Raw genomic sequence first — 13,948 nt, forward strand, 5'->3', positions numbered from 1 at the left:
CAATTGGAGTCTGAATACATCTAAATCCTCATAAAATGCAGACAGAGGAGATGATGCTGCCTTTTATTCACTGATGCAGAGACTGGAGCACCCTCCTAATTTCAATTCCTTCTTCCATCTCAGGCTGTTTAATTCTGCTCTCCAGCTTGTCTGTCAAGAAACCTTATCACCAGTCTGCTGGGTGCTCATGCTGAAACTGCCTAATTTCCAGGCTTTCAGCTGTGTATCTGAACCACTTGGCTTGAAAGCCTCTCTGTCTGATCTTCTGAATCCTGAAGTACCCCTGCTACAAAAAAAAGGTGGGATGCCCTTCCTAGGATGTCCTGCATGCTGGTGACCAGGTGCTCTTCTGGGCTGTGGGGTGGCACCTGCAGGCTGAGGCAGGTAGGACCCACATCCTCTGTTTGCTCAGCCCACAAATCCTTTCTCTCAAGGGTGGCTGCTGCTGAGGGTTAAACACCTACATTCAAGTGTCTGGAAGAGCCTTCCAGGCATGAGTCTCTGGCATATCCTCCTAGCTGACTGTTGCAACCACAACTCACTGGTTTTCCTATAGGGAGCACTGGTCCCTAGCTTGGCATTATGAAGGCTGTTCCTGCTATGGACCCCTTCACTTTCTAGTCAACCAGCGCTAACTACTCAGATACCAAGACTGGCCTTGGAAACCTTTGAAGATCTGGAGAAACACCCTTCTCCTCAACCTTTTTTACTGGCTAGTTTTTGTTGCTCTCTCTTTTACTTGCTGATGGTTGTGAATCACAGACAGGAAAAAGAGGTAGGACTGTCCACGGTGGATACAGTGAACTTCTCTAGGCTGCAAGATACACCAAGATGCAGCACCTTGTACTCTGGGATTAGGAGTCTTCTGGGGAGATGTAGCCAGATTCAAGCTTAATGTATGTAAAGTAATTTTAGTATGCACATGAAAGTATTTTGGAGGAAAGTGCTCTCACAGAGGTTGATACTTCAAAACTATATCAAGACTGTGTTCAAATAATTTGTATAACCTTAAAAAATAGCTGTAAAGTGGCCAGCTAGAAATTACTAGAAATCAGTGACTTGATTTCTAGTAATTCTGGCTGGCCCTGTGCATAGGCAAGAGAGGGCCAGCCTCAGAACAGCAGAGGACAGCAACACAGCAAATATTTTCCTGCTGGTTTTGTCTGTCAGAGCCTTGAGGAGCTGACCTGGTTGCTCCTTCTCCATGGCATCCAAATTTCCATTACTTTTCCCTTTCCTCCCCAGCTATTGCTGTTCTGTGTGTTCACCTTTATCATAGAAAGGCTTGGGTTGGAAGGGACCTTAAAGGGCAGAGACATCTTCCACTAGACCTGGTTGTTCAGGGCTCCATGCAACCTGGCCTCGAACACTTCCAGGGATGGGGCATCCACAACTTCTGTGGGCAACCTGTTCCAGTGCCTCACCACCCTCACAGTAAAGGATTTCTTCCTAGCATTTAATCTAAATCTCTCCTCTTTCAGTTTAAAGCCATTCTCCTTTGTCCTATCGCTGTCTGCTTGTGTAAAAAGTCACTCTCCTTCTTTTTTTCATAAGACCATTTTAAGTACTGGAAGGCCACAATGAGGTCTCCCAAGAGCATTCTCCTCTCCAGGCCGAACAGCCTATCTTTATAGGAGAGATGCCATTTCTCTGATCATATTTGTGACCCTCCTCTGGATCCACTCTAATGGGCCATGCCTGATTTTAAGGTATGCCCTCTCCTCTAGCTCTGGTTCCTCATGATTGGGTGGCAAAAGTCAATTTTGACTCTTGAGTCAAATTTGCACTCTTGAGAAGCCTTGAGTGATATTGCTGCAATTGTGACAAAACTTATCATGACCTAAATATTTGAACAGCAGTTCCACAGTCTTCTGGATATTTTTTCAGATTGACAAAGCTTGTCTATGAAGCAGTTCATGCCTGGCCCGTTAGAGGAGCACATGGTGTGTTGTGGAAATCCCCAGATTTCTGTGTTCCTCCCTTGCCCCATAGGAGGATTACCCAGCACCTGAGATTTTCCCTAGCATTTCCTGCCCCACTGTAGCTCACTAGATTATGACTGTATTGAGATCTCTTGACCTTAGAGCTCTTCCCAGGTCCAAGCATAGACACCACCTTTTTAAGGCATGGGCCTTTAGCTGCAGCTCTCTCTCCTTTGGAAGGAAAGATGGGGAAAAGATTTGAGTCAAAAGGGGCTCACAAGTCTTTGCCCCAGATCTGGATGATCAGTGAGAGCTTAGGGATGTATTGTGGAGTTCCCCTTCTCTGCAGTGTGGGTGGGTGTAGCTTCAGATGGTGTAGCAAGGGTGTTGTGAGGCAGAGCAACCTGACCTGGGACTCATACCATACCCTCCACACATGAGAAGGGAGATAAAATCTGCTCCCATCAGACCCCCTTTCTGCAGTCTCCTAGGGGATAATGGAAGTACAAACTAGACAGTAATTCAGAGGAACAATTTATTCCTGCAACTTCAAAGTCATCTACATGGTCTTTCTGCTAAGATGTCTGTTATGCTGTTTAATACCTTCAGATCATCCCAAAATTAACAGTTCCACCGTCCTAGACCCCAAATATGTTAAGTCATACAGACCCATGTACTGGTCCCATACCTGTACCTAATCTTACTTGACTTATTTTTGAAGAGATTCAGGGAGAGGAGAGTAATATAGCTCTAGATATAAAATACACATCTGTATTGTAGCTATAAAAGATGATATACAGGTACTTTCTCTTGAAACCCTGATATGACTTTCAGCTTATTTGTGTAATACAGAGTTTTAGTGAAAGAAGGACTGGAAAAACATACCAGAAGTACATAAATAACACTTTTATGAAAGTATTTCTACAGGCCCCCTAACTACTGTCTTTTGATGGTCCTTTCACACAAACTCCATTTCTGTGCTGTTATTTTCTGACACATCTCTTCACAGCCTAATTTCAGGCAATCCATTCACTTGTAGGCTTAGACAAGGGGATGTTTCAAAGGTGATTCTCTTCAGGAGTTATTGAAGACTCTGATGTAACTTCATTGCATGATACAGTGAAATATTACCCGCTTTCCACTCTCAATGACTTACATGAGGGCTATTGTGTCAGACAATTTGCTGGGCATAATTCCAGTGCTCAGGTAGATGGGAAGTGAAGTTTCAGGCGTTGAAGTAGGTCTTGTCTTCTATTGACTTGCCTCTTTAGAGCAGTATCCACTCTTTCTAAGTAGGAACTTAGTACTAACATCTTTTAGTGCAAGGCCAGGTGGCCAGGAAGGCCAATGGCATCCTGGCTTGTATCAGCAATAGTGTGGCCAGCAGGACCAGCACAGTGATTGTCTCCCTGTACTTGCCACACCTCAAATCCTGGGTTCAGTTTTGGGCCTCTCATTGCAAGAAAGCCATTGAGATGCTGGAGGGTGTCCAGAAAAGGACAATGGAGCTGGTGAAGGGTCTGGAGCACAAAGTCCTGTGAGAAGCAGCTGAGGGACCTGAGATTGTTTAGACAGAAGAAAAGGAGGCTCAAGGGAGACCTTATGGCTCTCTACAACTCCCTGAAAGGAGTTTGTGGTCTTTTTTCCCAAATAACAAACAATAGGATGAGAAGAAATGGCCTCAAGTTGTGCCAGGGGAGGTTTAAATTGGATATTAGGAAAAATTTCTTTGTGGAAAGCTTGTCAACCATTGGAACAGACTGCCCAGGGAAGTGGTTGAGTCACCACGCCTGGACATATTTCAAAGATACGTACATGTGGCACTTAGGGACATGGTATAGTAGTGGACTTGGCATTGCTGATTAATGGCTGGACTTGATGATCTTAGAGGTCTTTTCTGGTCTAAACAATTCTATGATTCTAAGCCCATATACTGTATTTTCTCTGTTCACCTTTCCAGATCCCTGTCTCTAATGAGAAACCCAAACATACAATTAAGCATTGCTTAATCTCCTTGTTAACTAAATTTCTTCTGAGCTTTATCTCACCCAATCTAATGGCAAAACAAACTGCTAAATGTGCTGCTGCAAGTTGCATGTGTGTCTGAGGAACACACAAACTGCTTGGAGGAGCTGCATCTGTTCTTCTCATGCTGTGTGGATTGTGGCATGCAAAAATACATTGTGTTAGTAGAAGGATGCTGCATGTGTTCAGAAACTGTTGAGAGTCTTTGGAATTCTTATAACTGTTTACTCATTCTTTTGTTTAGGAGTCAGTGACCTGTAAGTGCTCATTATGAAGAGAGATCTGGTTTTCTTGGTGACTCTAATTAGCCTTGCCTTCCTGTCACTACTAAGGTCTGGATATCCTCAACACATTGCAGAGGAGTCCTGCTCTGTTCAGATTCTTGTTCCAGGCCTCAAAGGTAATGTGAAAGCCTACTCCATTATTCAAATATTAATATTTTTCTTCTAACAGGCTCATTTGCACCACTGACAGTTTCTAACAGAGACAAAGAAGGTGCCTTTCGGTTGCCCTCTTATTTGTTGTATTTGTAGCCTCCTTAAAAATGCAGTTTTAAGGTCCATAAGGTGAAATTAAATCTGTTAAAATAAACATGGTTCAGAGAATGCATATGAATCTCCCAAATTTACTCCTGATCAGCAGTGCTTGTTACTCTGATACACTGCCTGGTTGCTCTCTCTGGGTTTATACTCAACAGTGGTACACGTAGCCAAAGACTGCAAAATCAGGCCCTACTTTATTACACCTGGAGAGGTTTTAATTTCCACGTTGCAATGTAATGTGAAGTATTTTGTGTTTTCTAGTATTTTGTTTGTATTCTCTTGATTTCTAAAAGCTCTAATACTTTTTAGAAGAAAGAAAACAGTAGTTAGGTTTTTGGCATTTCTATAGTTTTTGTGGAAAAAGACAACATTTTAATAAAATATACCCCTAAACTATTGCCCAAAGAAGATGGTGTAATAAGTTATTGATCTTTTCATAGCAAAAAATATACCTTACATAAGAAATCAACCAGTGGGAAGAATTAGCATTTTAAAGCAACAGCATCCATTGCAGTGTGAAATTCCAGCCCTGTTTAGTCAATAACAGTAATTTCCCTTGTGAAGGCTATAGTATTTCTATTGGAATTTAGCACCTATGCATGTGGGGAAGTACTTGTTAACTAAGGAAAAAAACCCCATAAATCCTACTAGTTTATCCTTAACAATATATCAAAAAAGCATTTTTTAAGAACCACACAATGAACCTTCCGTTTTCTTCTTGTAATTTTACCTTGTACGATCACAAAACTCACCTAATCAGGAGTGATGCTATTAATCTTTTCTAGTACAAACCTGGGCTTTACCCAGTTGCCTGAGGAACATAGTATGAGCTGCAGGCACTGTCTGTTCTGGTTACCTGATTGTTAAGAGAAGGCTCACTTCTGTTCTGCAGTTGTTCATACAGTTAAATTGTGAGCACAGCCTGGCCATAGATTTGGCTGTAGTGTAAACTGCCCTCTCTAGACATTGCCCAATTTGTGTGTTGCTGCCCTGTGCTTGAACCAAGAGAATTGGGCTGTAGGGTGCAGGTTCTGCTTGGCCAATTGGCTTTAGGAATAAAAAAGCCCTTTGTTTATTCATTATTATTTATTGTTGTTTTTTTTATTATTATAGATGCAGTTTTGGATGCCTGAACTCAACCAAAAGCTATTTTTTTCTATTTACTTCAATAAGTGACTTTTGAAGTCTTAATAGTATTTAGACCTTCTGCAGATGTCCTGCTTATAAAGAACAACACTATATCCTCAATTCTGAGGTTTGATTAAGACTTGAGTAATTTGTTTAATGTGTTTACTGTGGAAAAGGCACAAGATAGTTCTGTTAATGTGACTTCAGAGGAGAACACAAGCTAGTTAAATATATGTTGTCCAAAATTACATGAAAGATCAATTGAAGGGTCAGACTCCACAGCACTGGGGACTGAAGCTTTGAAATGAGTTTTCATTTCAAAGAAGTTGACAGGCTTGGACAAGTTTTGTGACCTCTTTGTCTTAGTTTTCTTATTTGTGTAATCAGTCAAAATTAACATCTATGATTAACATTTTAGTACAAGGATCATTATTATTATTATTATACACAGCAGAGGTTTTTAAAGTGTATAAACAGTGCAGGACCCTGACCCTTTGGCAAAAGGCAATTCTGAACCTGCAAAGCAGAAATAGGCCTGAAAACCATCATATGTTAATGATTTCACTCCATTTTGTGAGATGTAAGCCTTGCAAAATTGAGAGAGATTGATGTACAAATTCAGTGAAGCACAAAATGACCTGATACAGCTCTAGTTAATGTGAAATCCCCAAAATCCTCTCAATGCTCCAGCTCTGCTGTCAGAGGGACTGGCTCAGAGAAGTGACAATGCTGTCCCCCACTGGCACAACTCCAACCCATTTCGGTGGCCAAGGCTTCCTTTAAACTGAGCAGATGTTGGCTATGTGCCCAAATTTCAGCTCCCGTGCAGTGGGATTTGTTCACTGCAGCTTTTAGATCTGCGCCATCTCCTCATCAGCTGGAGTGCCAGCAACATCTCCAATGGTGGGGGAACAGAGCACCATACTGCTACTGGGCATGACACTGTCAGGATTTGGGAAAAATAGGTACAGGGAAGAAATGGAAGAAATTAGGGAGACCATGGGATATGAGAATGGCAGAAGATAGAAGCTGAAGAGGTGGTGCAGAAAGTGGAGCCCAAATGGGGTGGTGAAAGAGAAAGTCACCAGGGAAAAGTACCCAAAAGCACGGGGAATTTTAGAAGAACAGGAAAAGATACAGGGGGAAAAAAACCTAAACAAACAAAAAACCAGAAGAACAGAAAGAATGAGACCAAATGAAAAGACTGGAAACTCGGAAAAAAAAAAAAAGGCACAAAACCAATTAAGAGCCCACAGAAAAAAAGAGAGAATCAGAAGGGGCATGAGATGAGAATGGAGGTAGAAATGGATGATGAAGAAAACCAGTAAAGACATCAAGACTAGAAAAAGCACAAATGAGTTTAAGGTCAGCAGTTCAGGTCTTAGGGACTAGGTTTGTTTTTTATTCGTGCGTTTTTGTTTTTTTTTTATAAACTCGAGAGTATAAAGGAATAAGATGAAATGAGGAACGGAAAAACCATGGCTCTGAGAAGGCAGACAGCAGACCGATCCATGTTTTAGAAAGCTGACAATATTAATAATGGGAAAAGTGTGTTGTGTGTGAAAAAGGGATGGATGATGAAGCCTTGCTACATAGCTCACTCATATTCCTCCTTGAGTCCAGTTCCTTTTGACAGATCCATGAAATTGAAGTTACTACTGTTGTGGAGAAAAAAAAATAACATGGAACAATCCTTGAATGCTTAAATTCTCAGTTTGCTACCTTGTTTTGTCTCCCTTTTAGAATCTAAAGCAGTAATTGTCTTAATAGTCTGAATGACATTCAATACATAAAAAAGTTGATGATAGATAAATAAAACCAACAGTATTTTACACCCACACATGATGCATCTACTCACCCAGGGAATATGAGTAATGGAAGAAAGTTATCACCAGCCAAGAATGCTTAATAGCTCACATAGTTAATATTTGGTGTGCTATTTTCATTGCACATAGATGGTACAGCTTAAGAGAGAGAGGATATGAACATAAGCATAGACAAATCCTGTCCCAAAGAATCCACAAAAGAGGGCAAATAAACAGCAATGGTAAGACGTATCACCTGAACTAAGAAAGATCTTTCCCAGAGATGATGGAAGAAGAAGACTGTAGTAGTGTCAAGGCTGTGCCTGATACCCCTGATCCTACTGCAGCTCAGTTTGGTGACAGGGCTAAAATTTCTTTCTAAGCACTGTGGAGCACTGCTAAGCACATCTCACCCTGTCTCAGCTGCACTGTGCTGATGAAGAAGGTACTGTTTTACGCAGTGGGGCTGAAGCAAAGAGACATCCAGAAAGTGATGGAGAGGAGACTGAGCAGGGGATATGACTGCAAAGGGACTGTGTCTGGCAGAAAAGGCCACAACAGAGCAACTGGGTAGGGACTGTGATGCACAGATCCCAACCTCTTGCTCTGAAGCAACTCGGTTGTAGACCAGAAGAGGCTGGAGACCAGAAAGGAGGCACAGAGGTGTCTTTCTCTAATGCATGAATCAAAAGTTATTGTTAATTGGTGAGATATTAAATTGATTGAAATTCCTTAACAGAAAACTGGGATTTTGCCCATGACACCTGCACAGGCTTTGCTTTCTCAGCTTGCACAGTGCCCAGGATACATATAGCAAAAATAGGGACTTAAATGTGACAAAGCTGAGCTGGACCACTGATCAGTTCCTCTTGCCCAAGGTCTTGCTCCTTAAAACACATTATAACAAAAAAGTGCAGAGTGGTCTCTAGCTGGGCCTGTAATGGGGTAATCTCCTCCCAGAGAAAGTTTCTAAAACACCCACACTAAGGAATGTGGTGCCATCTTATTATAGGAATAAATGCAGGCAAGTGTAATGGCCTGAAGCAAGAGTGATCTATTTTATTGATCCCTAATGCACAGCTTTCACTCTGAAGAACGTGTAAAGCAATAGGCTGTAATAGCCTGTTCTCAGCCTCCAGAGAGCAGGGAAAAGTCATTGTCAGGATTTATCTTTGGGAAGAGAAGAACTCATAACCAGCCCTGAGGGGTGAAAGGCAATCATACAAAGCCTATTGGTTACCTGATAATAAAAATGTGACGTTCCCAAATGTGCCAAATTATAGCCTGTTTCGTACTAACAATATTATTCACTGGGGATTATGTGAAGTTTGTCCTCATTAAGGTCAGAGAATGGCCTATTTTTGCATGTCTGAAGGCAGGGAAGATGGTCTGGAGCCTGCTGACAGCCTGAAGAATGAAAATATAACAGACGGAGGACCAAGTTCAGTTCACAGCCATCTAGGTCTACAATAAGGAGAGAGACAGAAAGAGAGCTGGAGGCTGTGTGTTTGAAACGTGCCATGTTGTGGCATGCCATCTTTCTGGCCCCTCTCTGAACCATAGCTGCCAGCTATGCCAGAGAGCAGAGCTTGTGGGGTACATGATAACCTTTGACTTTACTGCTGTGGTGCTCCCCTCAGCTTCCTGGAGAGCAGTTAATAACTCTCCTCTACAGAAATGCAGTGGTGAGGCATCACGTGTGCTGTGCTGGCTCTGGGTTTTAGATACCGGCATCTTAATTTCTATGGGAGCCATAGAACTTTCTTTTCCTTCATATAAATCTTTTTTTGTCTAGGTGGCTGTGTAAATCATTCTTTAAACTTCTGTTTGTGAAAGAAATTTCAAGTCAATGGCAAACTACAATGGTAGGGGGCAAGAGGAGCTAAGTATCCCCAAATTTTCAGTGAAAGGAACCAGGAAGGAAAACATTTACAAAAACTGATGTTTAAATATGGTGACTCTAATGATGTGCCATGAGCCACGTGCATGTCAGTACACTGCATAGTGGTTCATACCTCAGAGGTTATAAGGCACAGTATATACTGAGGATATGGAGTAGGGAGTTACTCTTTCATGCTTAGAAATAATCCTTTAAATGATGGATGTAGCAATGCCTTTTTATAGTCTGATGGATGGCATTTTTAAAAAAAAAATGAGATTTTAGCTAAGCCATTTGCACTTGAGACTTAAGCATGTCCTTAGCAGAGGCTCAAAAAGTGTTTGGTGAACATAGACCCAGAAGTTTATGTGCTAAACTGGGGCCTAATTCTGAAGATTCTACTTAAATGAATGGTGCTGTTTTGTAGGTTGATGATACAAGTAACATCCACAAAAATAGACCTGTTGTATGAGAATTCAGCAATGTATTGACTTAGGGTTTGTCTATATTTACTCCAACTGAAGAAAATTCTGTTCTCTGTGCATCAAGTAAGGCTGTTAAATCAGATTACATCTGCTTTTATTTTTTCACTGGAGAGAATGGTACTCTTGTCACTGCTGCTAACAGAAAATAGTCCTCTTTTAATATGATTCTTCTTTTTGTTTCCTTTTGTATCAACAGGGGAGGCTGGAGAAAAGGGGGAGAAAGGTGCTCCAGGTCGACCAGGCAGAGTTGGACCTCCAGGAGAAAAAGGTAATTTTGTTAAAGAAGACGTTTTGAAAGCCATTCCTGACAAAATGCTGTCTTTTCTTGTGAGGTGATGATGATGGGAATCCTCTCTCCCTTTGCTGGGTGACTAAAACATTCTTGGCCATTTTTGTTTACTTTTGTTGTGGTTTAACCCCAGCTGGCAGCTCAGCCCCATGTAGCCACTCACTCTCTTCCCCCCCAATTTGGATGGGAGAGAGAATTGGAAGGGTAAAAGTGAGAAAACTCATGGGTTGAGCCATGCACAAGCAAAGCATAACAAGGAATTCGTTCACCGGTTCCTATAGGCAGACAGATGTTCAGCCATCCCCAGGAAATCAGGGCTTCATCACATGTAACAGTGACTTGGGAAGACAAACACCATCACTCTGAACAACACCCCCCTTCCTTCTTCTTCCCCCATCTTTATATACTGAGCACAATGCCATGTGGTAGGGAATTTCTCTTGGGATCCTGGCTGTGTCCCCTCCCAGTTTCTTTTGTGCCCCCAACCTGCTTGCTGGTTTGGTGGGATGAGGAGCAGAAAAGACCTTAACTCTATGCAAGCACTGCTCAGCAATAAAGACTACATTTCTGTGTTATCAACATTGTTTTGGTCACAAATCCAAAATATAGCACAATACCAACCAATGAAGAAAATTAACTTTATCCTGGCTGAAACCAGTACAACTGTATGCATTCCTTTGTAGACTAAGTATTACTTTGTGGTCAAAAAGATTCATTTGGAAATAAAAAAAAAGTCTTGATTTTTTAGAAAGGTCTCTGTGAAGAAAGACATCATAATGTCTTCTTCATAATTTACCTTCTGCAAATGAAAACCTCACATGAGATCAGAGGGAAAAAAATCACAAGGTTCAATTTTCTTGTTTCCTTTTTTTTTGTGAACACTCATTAATGAAAACCATTGAGGGAAGGCATAATAGGCAGAGATGGCCATGAGTGTTTCCACATATTTTGGATCACAGTTCTGTAATATATATGGAAAAATGGTGATAAGGCTGTGTGCATTGTAGTTCAAAAATATTTGGAGCTCTTGAGAGGAATGGTGCTCAATAGTGTTCAGTTATACAGTGAGAGAAACATGGCACTGCTGTCTTGCAGGAAATGCTGTCTTTTCATGTTTGTTTTCCTCCTGAAGCAAGAAGGAAATTTGACCTTCATAAGTTTTCCAGGAGGTGCGTTTTCTGAAAGGTTCACATTAAGAGTAGTCAAAACCTTTTATTTCTATATAGAAATTAAAGGTTTGATATTCCTGTCATCAGAACGATGGTGTGAGTTAGTTTTTACTGATCTGAGTTTACAGTCTTCCTTTCAAGGCAATCATAGTGGTAATTTATACTTCCTTATGATAATGCATGATCTCTTGTTGTTCTTTTAGGCAATTATGGGAGTCTGATACCTGCAGTTTTCCCTGGGACCAAAATCCATAGCTAGAGCTCTTCCCCCTACAATGCACTGAAAAATTTATAACTCCCATGAGATGTATGTGTGTTCAGTCAGTGTACTTACCTTATGTAGGTGTACTTTCAAGGACAACTGTTAGAAAAAATATTGGAAACTAAAATTTCAGCTCTTGCAAGGTAATGCAGCATGAAGTTAAAGTATGACAGAATAATTTAGGTTAAAAGGTTGTAAATAGCTCATCTAGTCCAATCTTCTGCTTTAAACAGGGCAGACGTCAATATTAGAGTAGGTTGCTCGGGGGTTTTTTCCAGTAGACTTTTGAAAATCTCCATGGATGGAGATTCCACATCCTTTTTGATCAGTCTGTTCAACAGTTTCATCATGAAAGACCTTTTCCTTGAAGCCTACTGAAACTTTTCCTGTTGTAGCTTGTAATCATTGTGTCTTGTCCTTTCTCTATGAGTCTCTGAGAAGAAAATGCTGCATCTTCTCTAGAAACTGCTTGTAAGTATTGGAAGACTGCAATTAGGTCCCCCCTTACCTTTCTGTACTGCAAGCTAAGCAAAACCATCTTTCTCAGTTGGACTCTGGTTTGTTTCCCATGTACGAGGGCCCAGAAATCTCTGGGTCCTTTTATGCAAAGGAGTTTTTTTAGCCAGCCATTGGCCAGACTTCATCAATGCATAACAGGTGAGGAACTTAGCTGAACCCATGGTATTCCTGTCAGTGTATTTCTGTAGCGTGTTGAGCTCTTCTGACTGGCAGCGGTGTCCTCCAGCGCACCATTCCTGCCAGCATGGAGCTCATTCCTCTTCTTCCTCCTGTCACTGGTGAAGGACTGGTTCCTGAGGAATGGCATTCATTATTACCTGCTGATTAGACTTTGGCAGCCTTGCAGCAGTGCCAGATAGCAGTCTCATCACCCTTGAATGCTTCTGGGCAGTGCCATGGACCTGTGTACATCCAGGTGAAGTAATTCCTCACTCAATCATCCAATGCCAGGAGTGGCATGTCCTCCTCAGATCTTTGCTACCAGATGTGCAGAACTGGGAGGCCAGAGAGCAGATTTTGCCAGTAGAGACAAAGAATGCACTAAGTGCCTCTGCCTTCTCAGCCTCCTTTGGCACAAGGTTGTCTTAACCTCTTGAGAACCTCTCTCATTGTGCTGTCTTGCATGTTTCTCTAGCTTGGTAGTTTGTCAAATCCCTTCAAAATGCTTTAGACCATCTGAAAAGTGGAAGTACTCTTTTTCAGTCAGACCAACCCATGATGTAGCATTTCATTTATTTATTTTATACTACTAAATTGGATTTATGTGGAAAATCGTTCTCATAAGGAATGCTTGATTAACTCTAATAGTAATGATAATTTTCCAGTTTTCCATACCTCCAAAAGTCCAAAATTTTGATGAGATTAAAAGAAGAAACACTGAAGTGGAAATATACTGCAAGAAAACACACTTGAAACAGAAAAGAGATGAGAGAAAATCAAATATTAATGCATACTGTATTGGTATTTTTCTAAGAAGTGCTTTCAGTTAAACACAGGCAAAATTTCTTACTACACCTGTAGCAACATATTTTTTCAGCTTTCCTTTATGCATCCAGAAATGTCTGCAAACGAGGTCTTGTTTTAAGTAAATTCTAATTAACTAGTTTTTCATTAATGCTGTACATTATCAGAATCACATTAATTTTTTTTCTGTTGCCTTTCTTTGTTTCATTTTACTAGCAAGTTCATATAAGAAAATAGGCTTAGTTTCTTGGAACTCCATAGGTATGTAATAACAAAATAACTTACAAAAGAAATGGTTTTCTTATGGTATATTAGACCTGAAATGAACAGCTCAAGATTAGAAAGTGCTGCAAATGTTTTTATCCTACCCTTTCCTCATGATATTTTCAGATTTTGGTAACTCAGAAACTGAGAAACATTAAAAGTTTCTGGTGCTTACCTGAAATAAATCTTGTTCTGACTGTCCTGATGCTTCAGGGTGACATCAGAGATACAGATGTCTTTGGGTACTGATTAAGGTTAAATTCCACTTACTTTCTTCATTGCTTTTAATTAATTGTATAGGTCAATTATGATGCATAGCATGTCAGCAGAATATAAAACTGTGTTGGCCTTATGTAAAGCGTAAAGCACTGTATCAAGTACAATGGCTGTTTCAGACAAGCAGTGTGTACTGCAGTGCAAGTTCTGGGGTGTGAAGTTCGTGGAAGTAACTGTCACTACGTGCACAGATGGCTGTACTGTGCACTCCCATGTTGGGAGTGAACTTCATTATTTCACTGAGTCATGATGCAGTCTGTGAGGCCATAACTTCCATGTGTACAAATTCCATACAGATAGTTCAGTAACAGTACAGTCCTGTGAATATTCCCAGAGTACTTTATGACAATCAAAATAAGGAGGAAAGGGTGAATTTGCTGTTGAAATGCATCATCAAAGGAACAGAACATTAAAAATATG

The 13,948-nt window shown here is 40.9% G+C and overlaps 1 protein-coding gene across 6 annotated transcripts in view; it reads left to right on the forward strand.

The window, feature by feature from the left end:
* The window catches only part of COLEC11 (collectin subfamily member 11), a 38,497-nt gene that overhangs the window by 14,499 nt on the left and 10,050 nt on the right, over nucleotides 1-13,948 (forward strand). For 4 of the 6 annotated variants that reach the window (XM_032683836.1, XM_032683832.1, XM_032683838.1 and 1 more), the window contains 2 exons: nucleotides 4,192-4,347; nucleotides 9,983-10,054. In XM_032683836.1, coding sequence (XP_032539727.1) covers nucleotides 4,218-4,347; nucleotides 9,983-10,054 — 202 coding nt within the window. In that variant the 5' untranslated portion in view covers nucleotides 4,192-4,217. Of the gene's footprint in view, nucleotides 1-123; nucleotides 300-4,191; nucleotides 4,348-9,982; nucleotides 10,055-13,948 lie in introns of all 6 variants that reach the window. The other 2 variants (XM_032683834.1, XM_032683835.1) reach the window with 1 other exon arrangement.

Source organism: Chiroxiphia lanceolata, chromosome 3 (assembly GCF_009829145.1).
Source record: "Chiroxiphia lanceolata isolate bChiLan1 chromosome 3, bChiLan1.pri, whole genome shotgun sequence".
Lineage (NCBI taxonomy): Eukaryota > Metazoa > Chordata > Aves > Passeriformes > Pipridae > Chiroxiphia > Chiroxiphia lanceolata.